This window comes from Cydia amplana, chromosome 2, assembly GCF_948474715.1.
Source record: "Cydia amplana chromosome 2, ilCydAmpl1.1, whole genome shotgun sequence".
NCBI lineage: Eukaryota > Metazoa > Arthropoda > Insecta > Lepidoptera > Tortricidae > Cydia > Cydia amplana.
In genome coordinates, this window is record NC_086070.1 from 18,415,295 (window position 1) to 18,433,983 (window position 18,689).

General features: G+C 41.6%; 1 protein-coding gene across 1 annotated transcript; it reads right to left on the bottom strand.

Moving 5' to 3' along the window:
* Window positions 1-8,575: 8,575 nt before the first annotated feature.
* LOC134659731 (transmembrane protease serine 9-like) lies at window positions 8,576-17,261 on the bottom strand. The gene is made up of 6 exons (XM_063515426.1): window positions 17,007-17,261; window positions 14,496-14,655; window positions 10,290-10,480; window positions 9,873-9,964; window positions 9,164-9,326; window positions 8,576-8,796 (listed from the first exon to the last, which is right to left on the bottom strand). Exons 1-6 carry the CDS (start codon window positions 17,065-17,067, stop codon window positions 8,666-8,668), a joined length of 798 nt encoding a protein of 265 aa, XP_063371496.1. The 5' UTR covers window positions 17,068-17,261; the 3' UTR covers window positions 8,576-8,665.
* Window positions 17,262-18,689: the final 1,428 nt, after the last annotated feature.

The following is an 18,689-nucleotide window of genomic DNA, read 5'->3' on the forward strand; positions in this document are numbered from 1 at the left end:
GAAAATTCTGAAATGTTTATTTCAATGGTTTAAATCACGTTTAAATACTTATAATGAATTAAATACATCAGCTGATACTTTAATATCAGTATCACCACAACGGCGTCCACCAAACCAAACGTCAACTGTCAAATTTTCGCGGGAGAAAACATGGAGAAGACTATTATAGACGTAATACACTACCGCACCGCACCGCGACCTTGGTGCGCCACACCCATAAGTGAGAGCGAGAAAGAGATATTATTATCTTTATATGGCTATTAGTATCAAAGAGTAGTATAATATAAAGAAGCATAATTGTGATCATTCTGTACACCTTTATTCAAGGAATCCATTTTGGCGGGTATTCGGGCCAGGAGACCAGGTTTGTCGAAATAAAAGTTGTTCCGAATAGCTTCTCAAACGTATAATCGAATTTAGAATTAAATTACACTTGTAACACAGTATTTGACATAGATTACTTTCGATTAGAATTAATATGGCGTTCCACCGTAGCACGTGAGGCGCGAGCGCAACATGGCGACCTCCGAATCATAACTGTCACTCTAATCAACATGGCCGCCACCCCAGCACTCGGTGTTACGTCACTTTGACAGCTGTCACGTTTCGTTCCGAAATCAAACACGCGATACTAGCGCCATCAAGCCAATTCTCTTGATGCGCCGTCACGGCCAACCCTGACCGTCGCACGCCCTCGTGCGATTAGTCACCAAGTGGAGCATCTGCAAGAAAAGATATGGCTTCAATATTTGTTCGCTCGACCACTCCTGACTGATAATGCGAATGCGTGGTCCATAAGTTGCTAATATCAAACTCAGGTGTAGTAAGCCTGCTTACGCACATTTATGATCATCCCAGCACATAGTTAAACTCTTAGGTGTGGACCGGGCGCTCACGGCCCTTTCGACCAACCTACTTTTACTTACTAAGTAGCCCGGGCATGCTGAGGCCCTTTCGACTGACACACATCAACACAAGGCGTGAACCGGGCGTACTGGGCCCCTTCGAACAGCCTGCCATTACCTGCGGCGTAGACCGGGCATGCTAGGCCCCTTCGACTAGCCACCATCATCATGAAGCATGGACCGGGCGTGTGAAGCCCTTCCGACCAGCCTTGAAAACACACTTGTGACGCGGACCAGGCATCTAAAGCCTCTTCGACCGCCCACCAACGCTGATAAGATTGTGGCACAGGCATACACGGCCTTTGCTGCCGGTACCAATACTAATGGCCCATATTCGGCAGCTCATTTACTGACTAACCTCAATATCCCTGTCTATATCTATAACTAATACAGACTGCAAGTTATGTACAAGATCCTAATAAAGACTACTCAATTTTATCGGACTTACTTTCATTTGCGCGCCCTTCCTTATTAGGGATGACTAATCGATCTTCATTATCTGAATCAGAGAGGGTGTCTGAGCCGGCGGTCATGGTGCGATCACTACCCACCGAGAGTGTATCACTGTCGCTATCGTCATGGTCTACTTGTTCCCTATTAACCGCCGTCTCGGCCTCCTCGTTGTCTATTAAATTATTAGCAATTTCAACCAAACCCTCGAAACCCTTCGGCACTAAGCGCAGATTTTCGTGCGAATATTTGTAGACACGATTACCGCCAGTGATAGCCCTCAACTCATACCTGTCGTTTTCTAGCACTTTCGTGATAACAAAGGGTCCGCGGAATTTTCTGGATAACTTAGTTTGATTTCGCTCACTACACTTAATGAAGACGTAATCTCCTTTCGAAAATGCTTTTACTTGTGCCCTACCGCGGTTGAAACGGTCGGCGTCAGCTAGGGCTGCTTTTTGGATACTACGCGCGGCTTCATTTCGAATTTCGTTTAAGTTAGCACGTTGGGGAGGCTTTATATTGGGACATGTTTTAGAAAGGCCTAGTGATTGGGCGCTTATGCCAAACATGAGTTCAGTTGGGGTATATCCTGTTGTTCTTGAACGTGTACTGTTCAATGCTAGTTGCACGTTGTCAAGCTCCTCTCGCCACACCTTATTGGAATCGTTTTCTATAATGGTAAGGAGACTTTTTAGGGTGCGCATGACACGCTCGACTTGTCCATTAGCCCGAGAAGAGCCGGTCGCTATCAGGTGCAGTTCAATGTTGTGCTCATTACAAAATTCTTTAAAGCTCGAACTAATGTAGCACCGCCCCTGATCAGCTATGACTCTTTTCGGTGCTCCAAATAATGAGACAGCCTTCCGCAAGGCTCTCACGGCACACGTCGCATCTAGGGACTGGGTATATTCGAGTAAAACGTACTTTGTAAAACCGTCGATAATAACTGACGCGTATTCTTTTCGATCGCTTTTGCCACTAAGTTTGCCCGTGAGATCGATGTGTATGGTGTGCCAGGGTACCGATATCTTAGGGATGGGGTGCATTCTTACTTGTTGAGCTCCTGATGGTCCTTTGGAGGCCTTGCACACTATACACGAATCGACGAACTTGCGGACACTTTTGGCCATTTGTGGAAACCAGTACTGCTCATAAATCTTATCCAGAGTTTTGTCGTATCCTAAATGTTTAATCTCGCAGTGGACATGGTTAATAAGAGTCCAGATAAGTGATCGCGGGACAATGGGCAACCAAGAGCTTATCTTATTACGCTCAACCTTCCTGTAGAGGATACCGTCGCGTACGTCATAAGTATGAGCTAAGCCTTCTGGAAGCTGATTATTTACATGCTTACTTATTAGGTCCTGAATTTCAGGGTCACGCTTCTGTTCTACTTGAAGCCAGCTATCATGAAGTTCGACAAAGTTAACCGCTTTGCAGCGAGTGTTTCCGGTCCTACTAAATTCACAAGTGTTATTAGCGGTTGTCGGTGAGGCAGGGAGAGGGTTTCGGGACAAGTAGTCGGCGTGCTCCATATTACGACCCTCTTTGTACACGACATCAAAGTCATAGGCCTGTAGATAAGCCCACCAACGGTGGACTCGAGGTGACAAGTCAACTTTAGCTTTAGAGGCTTTTAGAGAATTGCAGTCGGTGAAGACCGTAAAATGCTGTCCATAAAGGTAATGTCGGAAGTTCTCGACAGCGCGCACCACCGCCAATGTTTCCAGTTCATACGAATGATATCTGGATTCCACCTCGGTGGTGCGGCGACTGAAATATGCGACAACATGTGGTACATTATTCTCCCTCTGAATTAAGATACCGCCATAGCCGTCTGAGCTCGCATCCGTATGGAGCTCTATCGGAACATCGGGGTTGAATATCGTCAAGACCGGTTCGGAAGTTAATATTTTCACGATTTTGCTATGAACCTCTTTATGCCGGTCGGTCCAGGTAATAGGCCCCTTTAACTTTGTGAGCGGGTAGAGCGGACTGACAAGGGTAGCAAACCCGGGAATGAACCTCCTAAAATAAGACGCTAACCCCAAGAATTGTCGGACCTGTGTAGCTGTGGCTGGGGCTGGCGCGTCAACGAGCGCTTGTATTTTCCGCGGATTGGGTTTTACTTCGCCTGCTTTTATCGCATACCCAAGATATTGGACTTCAGTTTTCATAAATTTACATTTCTTAATGTTGAAGGAGAAGCCGGCTTCAGAGAGAGCTGCTAAAACAGCATCCAAACGACGTAAGCCTTCGGTAACATCTGGTGAAAAGCAAAGCACATCGTCCATATACGCGAGAGCTACAGTATCTTTAAGAGATTTCAAGGCTTTGTTAATGCAACGCTGGTAGATAGACGCAGCATTCCGTAACCCGAATGGCATTGCCAAGTACTCATATTGACCTTCCGGGGTCACGAAAGCGGTACGTTCTACCGAGTCAGGCTCTACTAGTATCTGGTGATAGCCAGATGCCATATCTAGTGAAGAAAAGTAATGGGCACCGGTAAGGCGATCTATTTGATCGTCGATCCTCGGAAGAGGATAGTGCTCCGGTCGTGTGTTCCCATTAAGCTCCCTATAATCGACGCACATCCTGTCGGAGCCGTCCTTCTTTTTCACCAACAGGATGGGACTCGCGAAAGGAGAAGAGCTTTCGCGGATAACACCCGCTTTTAATAGTTCCTCTACTTTGCCTTTGACGATATCTTTTTCCGCGACGGATAGTCTATACGGCCTACGTTGGACGGTTTTGTGTAGATCAATCAGCTCAATTTTTAAACTGCCGGTTTTTACGCGACGTGTTGGGATACCTTCAATGAAGTATTCACTGTACTTTTTCAAGATCTCTAGCAACGCTTCTTTTTCCGCACCTACAAGATCCGTATCGATTTCGCCTAGATCAAAGACTCGTGTACTATTACACAGATTTGTTTCCTTACGAATAGAGAACCTAAGGCTATCACTGTCGATTTCGGCGTGAATACCCAGTGCTAATACATCTCTACCTATTATAATTGGTTCCGGCACCACATGGTCTGGCACGACATGAAATAGAAGGGGTAAGGTGATATCTTGAACCACCACCGTACTCATGATTTGTTCAGTACAGCTAATATTATCTCCTATTCCCACTAGACAGATAGAGTCGTTATGCTTTGTGCCCATTAGCCTATCTTTAAAACTACATTTAATCAATGAGCAAGCAGCACCTGTGTCAAAAAGGAATGAAATGACCTCACCAGACGATGTCGACAGGGTACCTCTGGCTGACCGCCGCTCGCAGATGTGGACCTCCTTGCGCGCGATAGTCTCACTCGCTGGTTTCTTCTTTCCGTCGGGGCAAGTAGTGCTGATGTGTCCCGGTTTTCCACAGGTAAAGCAGATCTTCTCTTTTTCTTTGTCTGGTAGCTTTGTGGCCTCCTTTGGTTTTATGGAGTCGCGGCGCTTGCGGCAGTCTTCAATTTTATGTCCTCGATTGCCGCAAAAGTGACAGGTGCCGGTAAAGCGCGTGTCCGTCGCGCTAGTGAAACGTGTCTTCTTTGAGTCCGTTTCGTTAGTTTCATGGTCATCGTGGCGTCTCTTGAGTGATATACCTCCAAGAATTCTGCAAAGCTGGGCTCTTGTTGAAATCACGTGCGAGTTCAATTCTCTGCGAATTAAGGGGTCTTTTTGCGACAGAACTGAAATGGCAAATCCAGTGACGACTTCTTCATTCATTTCCACCTTTGGTACACGTTCAATAAGATTCCATAGACGCGCAGCTGCTTCCGTAGCGGATTCCTTGCTTCCTATTTGAAACTTAAGGATATCATCAAAATAATCCTGCATAAGCATCTGACGGTTGAATTTAGCAAGCAACGTTTCTTTTATACGGGGCCATGTTAAGTCATTAGCCTTTAGTGAGGTGAGGCATTTAGCGGCGCGTCCCTTTAGAGCATGCGTTAGAGCAAGCAGTAGCTCAGGCCCAGCCAGATTACGGCTATTGACTATGATTTCGGTCACGTTGCACCAACCTTGTATGTCTGCGTCGGTTTCGTCCGGGTCGAACTTGACAAGCTTTGCCTGAGCATGGCCTGAAGGTGCATTCTGTGTTGCCGCGAGTAAGCGAGAAAAAAGTGTCTCCATGTTGCCAAAAAAATTTGCACTTCCGTTGTCCGTCCTCGGGGGGTCGACAGTTGCGTTACTGGTCCCCTGAATATCAGGCCCTCGGTATCCCACTTCTGATAAAGAAGCATAATTGTGATCATTCTGTACACCTTTATTCAAGGAATCCATTTTGGCGGGTATTCGGGCCAGGAGACCAGGTTTGTCGAAATAAAAGTTGTTCCGAATAGCTTCTCAAACGTATAATCGAATTTAGAATTAAATTACACTTGTAACACAGTATTTGACATAGATTACTTTCGATTAGAATTAATATGGCGTTCCACCGTAGCACGTGAGGCGCGAGCGCAACATGGCGACCTCCGAATCATAACTGTCACTCTAATCAACATGGCCGCCACCCCAGCACTCGGTGTTACGTCACTTTGACAGCTGTCACGTTTCGTTCCGAAATCAAACACGCGATACTAGCGCCATCAAGCCAATTCTCTTGATGCGCCGTCAAATATATATAGTGTGTCAACGGTCTGTTTGATTTCAAACATAGACAGAGAGAATCATACTATCTTTGTCTAACACTAGTACTAGCACCCAAAAGAAAAGGATGAGTATAGTCTTTTTTGTTCCTATTTACTGACAAGATTTGGTTGACCCAGTATATATGATTAGTATTCAGGGTTTACCGCAAAAATCGAAGTTCGCAAACTGCGGTTATTTCTCTGTCACGCCTTCATAGTTAAAGAATATAAGAATAGCCTGACCAAATGGGTCGAATTGATCATCCCATCTGGACTCTCCATAAACACGATTAAAAAAAATAGCGATTCGCGCTCTATAATAGTAGGTTAGTACTATTAGTTATTCTGTGCCCGGACTCTCGCATTATATGTTTAGTTCACGAATTCCGCACTAGATGGCACTGTTCCGCGTACTATAAATTCTGAATCGCACTGAATTTATGTTTTTTTTTGGCAGAATGATCTCAAATTCTCGCAGTTTATGTTTAGTTACAGAATTCCACGTTAGATGGCGCTGTTCAGTGTCGAAAATATTGCAGGCAAGCTACAGAATAAGTAGGTACCGTCAAGGACCATTAACCAAGTACCGTTAACCAGGCGGCGTAGCACGGTCGCGTTTTTATCGCTTGTCACCATGCTTGTCACGTTCTAACAAGTATGTAAGTGTGAAAGGAACGCGCATAGTGATAGGCGATAAAAATGGAACCGTGCTGCGCCCGCAGGGTGAATAGGGCTGGCGATTCATCCGGATGAACACTGAATAGGGATAACACCGGGGAATGATTTATATCTGATTATTTTTTCAAAACTACTGACATAATTATCGCGGTTGAAAATAACAGTAGACTATGCATGATACAATTTGTGTGGGCACCCAGTATTTGGACTTGGACCAAAATCAGATAGGCGGTTTCAAACCGCCGGTTTGCCTAACTGACTTCCTAGCTGTCGTCAAAGAGAACTGAGTCGCTTAATTTCAAACTCCGATTAAGCGATTCTGGTATTAGGAAAAGGTATAATAGGGTAGATGAGAGAGTCGAATGGATTTACCCGAGTTTGAAGTTAAGGGACACAATTATTTGTCTATATGCTGTCGTGAAACGTGAAAAGTGAAATAACATGGTAAGGTAACAACAACATAATGGTAGGTAACATAGTTAATTTTGCCCGGATGTTCCTTTTACTCAACCCAGCCTCAAAAGAAATGAAAACCACAAGAACAGCTAAAGACATTTTATTATGATTGTACTTTTCATTATAAATAAGCTACATATCGTATTACAAAGCAAATGATGTGGAGTATCATTGTCACTGGTCTTATGTTATGAGCACATTTAAATATAATATTATATAATTATTACACATTTTGTGGCTGATGGAGTCCACTGGACGTAGTAGGCTTGGGAGCAAGCGTCAAGCTATTGCGATCTCGTTCTACAGCAAATTAAGCTGCTTGCGTCCCAAACGAAATAAAGACTAGGTGCACTTCACTGGACCGATACAATAAAAGTTACATTTATAAATAATATAACTAGTTTACCTATTACCTATTGAATTCTTATTTAGTCTACTTAAGTAATCTACGCAACTTACAGGAGGTAATCACAGCCATATACTTAACAATAAACGATAATACATAATACCTACGCTTAATAAATATACAATAAGTACTTACATGATACTTAAGATATACCTACCAAGATACTTGGAATAAAATTAAAACTGAGTGTGAATACTGACATAACTCTATTATCCGGCATTTACATGTTCGGCAGCGGCACAACTAATCTTTTTAAAGAATAATTAAATATAGCACAGTTAAATATAGGTAGATTACAACTTTACAACCATTTCCTACCTAAAGCGATCAATAATTGGTAACATTAGGTAAATATGTAACTACTCGTTTTTAATAAATTTATGGTAACGCTTACTTAATAAACAACAAACTGGCTTTAGATGTACCTAACTTGGTTCATATAATGCCATTTTACAAATAAAAATGTGATTTGTAAATATAACAGAGACTAGGTACCTATTTCTTATTGACATAGGACATAGCCTTCATACGGAAGTGTAGGTAAGGTTTATTCGGGTAATTCCGGAAATCGGGTAATCCCGAAAATCATTGTAAAATCACTCATATTCCGCTTTAGGTACCTACTATGAACTTACAATAACGGTTAACGACGTTAATACAAAACTGTGACTCCATAACAGGCCGATTTTTCTCGCGACAACATCGTTGACTACTCGAAAGCCCGGCGGTCATTGGCTCAACCCGATAAATGAGTCGTGTGCGTCACAGCTTCGTCTTAGTGACGTGTAACCTTGTATTCTTCGTCCATGGCATTCCCGTGTAGGCTCAAACAAGACCGAATTATGCAACTCGCCAGGTTGAGCCTGCTTACTTGGAAATGTAGCCTCTCTTAAACCATACTGCAACGAGATAAGGTCTAAGATACTGATGGTCAGATAAGTGTACGGGTCGGTAATCCCAGTCGTCAGCAGTAGCAGCCTCTTGCGAGTGAGCCTCAAAATAACACCCGTACTTTAACTAAACTATTCAGTGACCAATGCTTGATGGTCACAGTTTTATTTTAGCGTCCCGTGTAGACGCTTGCACAGTTCTAGGGCTGCCACCCTTGAAATGATGTCTGTTGCGCAAACACTGATGGGGTCAGTAGTGTGGCGCCGAGCAGGAGCAGGCGTGGCGCAGCGCGACCTTCAGCCACGGCAGGAAGCGGGTGACGCGCGTGTACACGCCGGGGTACCCCGGCCGCGCGCAGCCGCGCCCCCACGACACTATGCCTGGACATAAATAATGATGGTTTGACAAGGCAATATAATATTGATTATATGATTATTGAATCATGTCATAATAAAAAATCTTCGGTCGGTCGGTGTCGGTAGTGAAAAACTCGGTCGGTCGGTGTCGGTAGTGGAGATCATACCTAAAGCCTTTAGGTATGATCTCCACTATCCACCACCCTGTATTCATAGGAGTTCGTGACGTACCTAATTAGTGTGATTACAATGGGACTAACCGAAACAATAACGAAATGTTTCAAATCGGTCCCGTTGTTTTTGATAAATCGGGGAACCTAAAGGCTGAACGGAAAAAATGCATCCCTCAACGTTATGGCGCTCAGGCGCGCTAAAACTGTCCGATACTGACCAACTAGGGTGTGGTGCGGGCGAGGCAGCACGAGCGGCCCGCCCGAGTCGCCGGTGCACGAGTCCCGCTCGGGCGCGTTGGCGCACAGCATGCGCGGAGTCACCTTACGCCGACCGTACCCTGCTGTCGAGCACTCCTCTTGTTCCCAGATCTTTACTTCCACCTGCAACAGTTCATATCATTAGTGTAATGTATATTAGGTACCATTTGGAGTTGAAACTCTAGGTCCATGGGGTCCCAGCGCGCATAAGTTGTTCGCAGAAATCGCGAAGCGTCTGGTTGACGTAACTGGTGACCGAAGAGCTGGCGGTTACCTCGCACAACGTATCAGCATTGCGATACAGCGAGGAAATGTCGCCAGCATCCTTGGTACAATGCCTCAAGGGCCTATTTTAGATTTAAGCTAGTTTTTAATTTATTTTAGTAATACAACTGTATATATCTTGTTTGTAAATAAATGATTATATACTATATTTATATTTAGTACGCGATATAGGAAGATCTATTCGGCCGCCGGACACTTTTTGCTGAGAGGAAAGACACTGCTGCATGGTATACGTTTAATTGTTTACTTACCTGCAGTTCTTAGCACTCAGCAGCAAACTAGCAAAATGTGTCCGGTGACCGGATTCGTAAATCTAATAAAACCCCTAGTTAGCGTAAGTTGAAGCGATGTACCTACTCTATTTCAGTGCGTTGTTTCACTTACTTTCATGGGTATGTTAGATGTAGGTCCTTTTTCTTCGGTGCTGCCCCATCCAGATACGACGGCATCGGCACCAATGAGGTGATCTCCGTCTTCTGCAATCAAAACAATCCCTAGGTTATAAAAAAATACGGTCGGATTAATAACCTCCTCCTTTTTTGAAGTCGGTTAAAAATAATGGCAATAAAGCCTTATTTCTTAAAATGTAGCCTTCCCGTTTTTATGATTATAATTATAACCTTATTAGTATTTAATGTTGTAAGTATTTAGGTACGTATTCTAATATATTATTCTATAGCAAAAAGCTGTACAATTATTACCCGGATCGTTTGGTATCAAAATCCAACATCGAAAAATCCAAATCGGTCGGAAAATGTTGTCGTAACTAGTTGTAATTAATAATAATGGGGAGTTATGTACCCGGCAAGCAGGCTGGTCGGAAGAGGTGGTCCGGCAGTGGCTCGGCCAAGCGAAGCACGGCGATGTCGTTGTCGTAGGTGTAACCGTTGAAGTCGGGGTGTTGGAGTACGTGCGCCACGCGGAAACCCTCCGACTGCGACTCGTTTACGTCGTACTCTCCCACAAGCACGTTTAACCGGGACGCTTCAACCCTGGAAATAACATTAAAAACACAGTTTTAGACTAATCTCTCGCACATAAATTAAAATAGAGACTTAAGGCGCGCTTTTAAATTCCTACAAGTGATTTTACAGGAGTTGGCTCTTTAGTTTTTTTCAAAAGTTTACCGATCCGCGCAAGAAATCCATTAAGTTCCACCATTTCGCACCAATAAATGAATGAACCCGAGGCCGGCAATGGAAGATAATTGATCGATTGCTTTAGTAGTGTATTAACTCAGATTCTGATGTACAGTGGAAGGCAAGTTAAACTGATACCTCAACTCAAAAGTCCGTTCTCCACATTTTGCTATAAAATTTAAGTGAGTTGTGGTCAAATAAAATGTTTTCACTTTTTAAAATGTTAATCGTGAGCAAAATGGTTTTAAAGTTTTCACTTTCCACCTCTTGACCCTTTCGGGCACGGCAAAAAGGAAGGGTCGGGCCGATGTAACATATGCACACAGTGTCATAAAAATAACTTAAGTTTAACTATCTATGTATTTTGTGTATTCTGTATTTATTTTATGGAATATTTATCTGTTATATAGGGCGATGATTAAATTTAATTTTCTTACGTAGGTAAGTATTAGGTTACGTTACGCCGTATGTCGGTGTTGTCCGTCTGAGCGGACTCAACGAATTATAGTGAGAGTTAGTGAGAGTCATCCTTAAATTGTTCTCAATTTTCAATCTGTATGTCCTACAAAATTGTGTGAATTATATTACCTATCTTTCTAAAGTACATTAGTTATATGTAGGTATGTATATACCTACTAGACTAGACTAGACAAATACACTACTATGGAGTTCCATTGTGAGATCACTTGCTCCGTTACCCGTTAAGCCGCGACAAACGCGTTAACATTCAGTCGGAGTGTGCTGAGAGAATCGATTCGCGTCGACCCATAGATACACAAGAACTGATCTTGACCGTCTTTGGCCTACCTTGAAAATGAGTGCAAAGAATGTATGCATTAACGCGTCTTATTGTCCACTAGAGAAAACTATGGGCCATCGAGCCTCGAAATGTAAGGTATACCAGTCTTGCCGCATGATCAGATCGGAAGTATTCGGGAGTCATCTACAGATTAGGCTTTAAAGTGTTCATAGGCTACAGTGGTTGTTTTGTACATTTATTTGTGTTGTGTATGTAATATGGATTATGGATACGCTGTCCGAAATAAACACATTTTATTTTTATTTTTTTAAGCATGTTGGCTTACGTATGTTTACCACCGCGCCGATGGAGTATAAAAGAAACAAACGGAAGTCTGTCAACACCTAAACCCGTTGATAGTTCTGAAGAATGACTAGAATGAGGTTAAAAACAAAAAGCTTACGTTAAAAGCTTAAGTTATATGAACAAAGCAATAGTGTTACGTTCGAACGTTCGAATTAAAAAACAATTGTGTTTATGTGTCCATGAGTTTTAGGTTCTATACGAGTATATCAGGCACAGAAACGGCATGTTACTCTATCCTTTAAAATAAGATTACCCTTAACGAAATAATCAAGGTGCGCCATCTATTAGTGGTCAGTCAGCAACTCGAGCTGCTGCTTTAATTAACGAACGGCCTTCAATGGGTGAGGGTACCGGAGATGGATCGCAATGCACATGCAGATGAGGACAAACGTCTTATGCAACAAGAAAGTGTGTCGGCGGAGTGGGTCGCGCCCTGCAGGGCACATCACATATTAAGTAATTATCCAAACTTATTGTCATGCTAATTGGCGGCTTTGCCGACTTAAAATACGCCCTTTCGCATTAAAAATATTATAGGACGCATGGTTTATATCAGTGGCCTATTTTATAAAGCTACAAGTTACAATTTACAAGCGGAAGTCTCGTTCTATTACATAGGGTTAGAAAGAGACTTCCACTTGTAAATTGTAACTTGTAGCTTTATAAAATAGACCACAGGTGTATTGCAAACTTCTTCCTTCTTCCTCCTGCCCTTATCCCAAACGCGATTGAAAAAGCTAGTCCATAACCTAAAGGTACCTATCGCATTGTCACACTATATTCATTTTTTATACAGGGTGCTTCCTGTAACAGGAGCAATAAATTAAACTGTAGGCTGTACTCCTCAAACTGACCAACATTTGTTCAGCAACTTTTGAAAATAACTCATGTATTTATTTTTATTACTTTAAAGTTTATTCTAAGACGCAAATTTTGTTATGTTTAAAGCGTGACAAGCAACGTCAAACACACTGATGTCAGCGTACATTGAAGGCAATATTTATTTTGTATGAAAAAGAGGAAGTCTAAAGGATTCATAATTTTTAAAAGTTGCTGAACAAATGTTGGTCAGTTTGAGGAGTACAGCCTTTAGTTTAATTTATTGCTCCTGTTACAGGAAGCACCCTGTAGATTAACTTTTCCGAAATACATAATTTTACCGACTCATATAGAAATTCCTCTACAGTCCAATTATGTTCTGTGCTTGCAGATATCCTGCTCGAACAGAAAGTGAGTGGCCATCATGTGGCCATAATAAAAACTATAAAAAGTCACTTTAACGTTAAACGCGTGTGAATATAAGTTAAGGCTCGTAAAAATATTCACCGGGTCGTTTAATAAACCGACAATTTGTAATGTTGTCTTCACTTTAACACAAAATAAGTATTAAATTAAATTTTAATGGTAAGTAGGTAACTAAACTTTCGTTGATCCGATTCAACCCGGACATAATGCTTTTCGAAAGCAATTGTACCTACACTTAATAATAGAGTTATATAGGTAGGTAATGAAAATGGGTAACTTAGTTCCAAAAAAATCCGTACCTACGTGGTGACCTGCTTTTGAGTGTACACTATTATCCGATTTCAATTCTGAAGGAAAAAGACCATTCAGGGAGCCCAAGCCTATTGAAATATAACAATCAAATAAATTCAATAACACAATCTGTTTTCTGCAGGTTTTCTTTTCTTCAGGCTTCAGAAAAAAAACATTAGCTTTCCAGTCAAATTAATAATTTAGTTATTTGTACAACAAGAGATCAAAGTTTGATATTTCTTCGAGTGCTTATTTTGAGTCCCGTGCAAGCGAAATATTCTATTCTAGATCTAATTTAGAATCTTGAGCGTAGTAAGGGACTCAAAAGCCCACGAGATGTAAATAACTTTGATCTCGTGTAGTTCACAAAACTTTTCACCTCAGCAGTGAGAACATATTAGAGAACTCGAAAAATGTATTCCTTCTTCATCACTTACCTATTCACTCATGTTTTCTTAAGATATACCAACAATTAAGTTTTCACCTCAGCAGCTCGAACAAGGGTACTTTGCTACTTAAAAACAGTGAGCAAAATCGCATTTTGCTCATTTTGTCTCACTCAGTGAGCAAAGTGCGATTTTGCTCACTGTTTTTAAGTAGCAAAGTACCCTTGTTCGAGCTGCTGAGGTGAAAAAAAATTAAACATTCCAGTCCGTTTTAAGTCACGTTAAAGAAGAGTTAAGCTACAGTTTTACTTACAGGATGGCCTCGTGTAACGCTACCAAATTTAGAGCTCAAAAGTAGGTACATATTTAATTTATACTACATTTTATACCCAACGCACATATATACATTTTATACCCAATAATACCTTCCGTGGGACATTACTTTCCATTTCAAAGAAAAAACGTTTAAAGTTAAAGAAAAGAGTAAGTAGGTACTTACTTGTGGGGTCATGGAAATAGGTCCTGACATAGAGATATAAGACACAATCAACCAATCTTGCATATCACCACGGTCAAAGAGAACTCCTTTACCCAAAAAAGAATGACTGATTAGATGACGTCATTGGTGAATGACAACTCAACAATCATCGGCTTTCTCCTACCATTGTTTGCTGAGCGAGGCGTTAGAGCGGCTCTAACATCACTTTAATACCTCTAATAAATATTTATGCACACTAATAACATGTGTTTAGTCATGTTTAGTTATACGAACATTTTGACGCCTGACGCCGCTCACTAGGTACGACGTGGTATATGGTCACTTGTGGTAGTCAGTACTCACCCCTGCACACAGTGCGAGGCGGTCAACAGGTGGTCGACGGCGACGACGGTGGCCCCGCAGATGAACTTGCCGTCCTTGCGCAGCGCCCCCAGCCACGGGAACTCTCCCGGTGCCGCGGGCCCGCCTCCGATGACGCGCGCACCACGTGCCACCCCGCACGCTGTGAATGACAAGATTCTTTTTACAAAGGTAATGTAACGTTCATCATCATCATGATCCTGGCGTCAATCCCAGCTGTGCCCCCGCGCGGGGCGCGAGGACCCGGGGTCCGCCTAAAGGTAATGTAACGTTAAACGTAGTAATAAACGCAGTGTGGACAGGTCTGACAAGTGTATGTTGAGGGAGCACGCTAGAAGCCTGCAGCGAGACATGGAGTATTCGACCTATATTAGAGATCAGTGGGGCAAACCTGACTGGAAGTCTTCTTTCAGACAGTTTTGCGAAAAGAGGCTTAGGGTCGGTTGCACCAAACTGGATATATATCACCGTTAAACGTTTGCAAAATTGTATTGTATGGGAAGAGTTTCATAATTCACAGCGTGTGAAGTGACACTGATCAATCCGCACTAATTGTGATTGATGCAACTCTGGCCCTCAATCAATCAATCAATCAAATAAAGCCCTAATAAAGAAAGCATTAGAAGTTACTAATATATTTATGTGCCTTAATACAGTTCTTAAGAAAGATCGTAGAGTCTTCCGACTAACCCAAAAATGCAGATCTTCCTAAAAACCAGTATCTCTCTTCTCTTATTAGTATAAACTTAAAAGGTTAGGCTCACCAAAACTGGGCTCACCAAAAATTTTCTGGGCTCACCAAAAACTTCCATGCCGTTGTGCGCTAAAGCTGCATGAATTAAAAGCCATCCATGAATCACACGCGGCAATAAATCTGCTCCGACACACATTCTGCCGATGAGTTATTCCGAAGCATGCAATTTCATAATTTACCGTCGAAAAGTAGGTTAAGTTGTGGCATTGTCTGATAACGCGATTTAAGGCATGCACGGCAAAAAATATATTCACTGTCAACATTTGTAGCCATGAATTGTGACCTAAATATCTATATAAGACCTAGATTACTTATTTTTGTTAGGTATGTCCGTGTTTGACATTGTTCGCGGCAATCGCCACTCAAACGACCTCTTGGATTTTTAGTTTACATACTTCAATTATACACCGTGGGCCCTGAAAACCGTCAGATTTCAACCCTTTATCCCTGCTGAGTGAAAGTATGTAGCACTCTTGATAATTAGATTTATTTTAAATACCTCTTGACATGGTGACTTGGTGGTTGACCATAATGACCATGTAGTAAATAAACTGACAATGTCACCAGCGCACTGGTATGCAATGCAATGCAATTCGACAGTGCTATATAATACACGCGGATTTTGTTATTTTATATATGTTTATGATTTATGACACAAGATAAATCAAATACGCATAGCTTAGCGCATCTTACATTATTACCTAGACACTATTCTAATTATACAAAGAGGACTTTATCGTGATCTTAGTTAAATGCTAACACAGCTAATGCTATGTGTAAACACAGTGCTAGATTTCTAAAGTTTTTAGCGAACAATATTTCATCAGTTCGCACCAGGATTAACATGTGTAAGTGGCTCTCTAAAGCACTCGTTGGCGGTGACGTAACAATGCAACCGCGGGTAAAATGTTTATAGAAATTATCTTGAATGAAATTAGCGGCCGTAATGTTGGCGTTATGAAACCTTGAGAATGTAAACAAACAAGTGTGATGATAATGTGACTTTTGTTTTTTTTGTGGGTGCAAAAGACAGTTCACTATTGGTAAATTATGGTGCATGCTTGAAATGCGAGCTGATGCTACCAACAGGTTATTAAGTATATAAATTGGGGAACTTGTTTATTAGAGGCAACAGACTGAAAATCACATCAAATTTAAAGTTTTTGCCTTTTTGGTGATGTAAATATTAAATACCTACCTAATATTGTTGTAACTGGTCACTATGTGATTGATTTGTTGTGAATTAACGAAATGTATTCGATATCTATTTTTTAATAGGTTATGGGCCCAGTACGCTTACCTATTATATTGTTCTCTTGTGAGAGTTGTGAGTACCCACTTAAAAATTTATAAGTCTGACTCAAAAAATACAATGTTTTATTAAAATATATATATATATATATGTATATCTTTAAACTTCCTTTACATAAAACGAACAAAGTTTAGTGCAGTTATTCATCACCTAATTACTTTTATGGTACTCGCCATGAGAAATGCAAGAGGAATATGTGACAAATTAATATATGTAATTGAAAATATGAATGTAATAACTTCAGTGGCAAAAATATTCCAATAAAAAAAAACAATACCTGTAATTGGCGACCACTACATGAGAATGATCACAACACATTGATTCACTTTAAATGTACACTACATAACACTGGCTCCCAGTTTCATGAACCGAAGTAAAAAATCGTATCGCTGTAAAAAATGAAAATGGTGTGAGAGTGGACACTCACTGCAGGGCTTGCAGGCGGAGGCTGCGGCGATGATGGCGAGGCAACACAAGGCACGGAGCATGGCGGCGGAGGCTCGGGCGGCTCTGGGACCGGGGGGAGTCGCCAGCCCGGCTATTATAGGCCGCCAGCGCCGCCGATAAGCCCAGGGCCAGGGAGCCAAGTTCACGGCTACGCGGCCACCGAGCGAATGAACGGCTCTGTGCCATGGTCGCGCGCACCCCACTGCCGAATGTGATAAGCTGCCAAAATGAGACCTTGACAGGAGGTCGGATATCAAGTAGGTTCATATTTTTAGCTTTAACTATTTACTCTTCCTTTCTTTTAGATGAAAACTCTATTTTTTATTAATCCGGTTTTGAGGATATAGTAGGTTATTATGTCGGAATTAATGCGTCGGAATGCAGCAAACAGCGCCAACTCAACGTGGTATCGATACCCGCTATTATGTACCATATTTATCACAAATATGAATAGCCATTAAAATGCGGCCGAAAAAAGCTGTTTCATGAGCGATTGAACAAGCCGAGGAAAGGGGAGGCCTGGCTCAAAGATGAGTCGAAAGCTCTGCAACGCCAATATACTAGAGCTGAGATTCGTAAGATCTGATAAGCAGAAAACGTATTACTTGTAACTGGTTTGCCTGAGCGTTCGACTGGCTTAATCTTGCTGAGCGATTGGAACACATCTTTATCAACTACCACCATATCTGAGGGCCTACCGCGAACCACGTTCGACGTGTTGCCTCTCTGTCGCACTTGTGAATTCGTACGTAAGTGTGACAGGGAGGCAACACGTCGAACGTGTTTCGCGGTAGACCCTCTGGTGTCAATTAGGGACTTCGTGAAATCGTTGGCTATCTCATATGAACACTCCTTACAAGACTTGTTACTTTTACAAGAAAGTAAGTGTCATATTTTTATGGGAGTCATGAGAATGATTATTATATATTTTAAGTAGGTCGATAAATTTTATTGTACATGTACATTAAGTACAAATCATGTAAAGTCAAAGAAAGTAAGTGTCATATTTTTATGGGAGTCATGAGAATGATTATTATATATTTTAAGTAGGTAGATAAATTTTATTGTACATGTACATTAAGTAGAAATCATGTAAAGTCAAGAAATAATTTGTCAACATTTGTCTAAGACAACATGCACTGATTGACGATAGTTTACCGATATGAGTTGGGGATAAAACAGTATCTATTTTATACATACCTATAAAGCGAAGTTAAAGAAACTACTCAATTTTACTCCAGTTGCTAGGAAAATATATTAAAATTGCAATAAAAAAAATGACAGAATCTAGGATCTTTCCGGCATCACAGCGTGCAATCGTCCGTGCGCAGCATCCGGCTGCAGTTAAGTAGCAAATCCAAAAGGTGAGCTTTTTTACGCAACGAATTTTCGCCGCGGTGCCAGATGGACAGAGTTTAATTAAATCCGTTTATACTTGGACAATATTGGTCAACGACTTACGTAATCCAGGATTAACTTTGCACTCATTATTTGGTAATATTATCTTACCCGGATTGATTTTACAATGTGCCGCTTAAACTTTTCTACTTATACATGACCTGTGCGATAGCAGCATGGCGCCATCATACTTTCTTATTTATTATATGCCTGTTAATTGTGATTTGTGGAGGACAAAGTAAGTATTACACTTACTTTTACACCT

Coding starts and splice junctions, on each gene's coding strand:
- LOC134659731 (XM_063515426.1), bottom strand. CDS start 17,067: ATGCTCCGTGCCTTGTGTTGCCTCGCCATCATCGCCGCAGCCTCCGCC. Junction 9,327..9,872: donor CATCTAACATACCCATGAAA/GTAAGTGAAACA, acceptor GAACTGTTGCAG/GTGGAAGTAAAGATCTGGGA. Junction 8,797..9,163: donor CCCGCACCACACCCTAGTTG/GTCAGTATCGGA, acceptor ATTTATGTCCAG/GCATAGTGTCGTGGGGGCGC.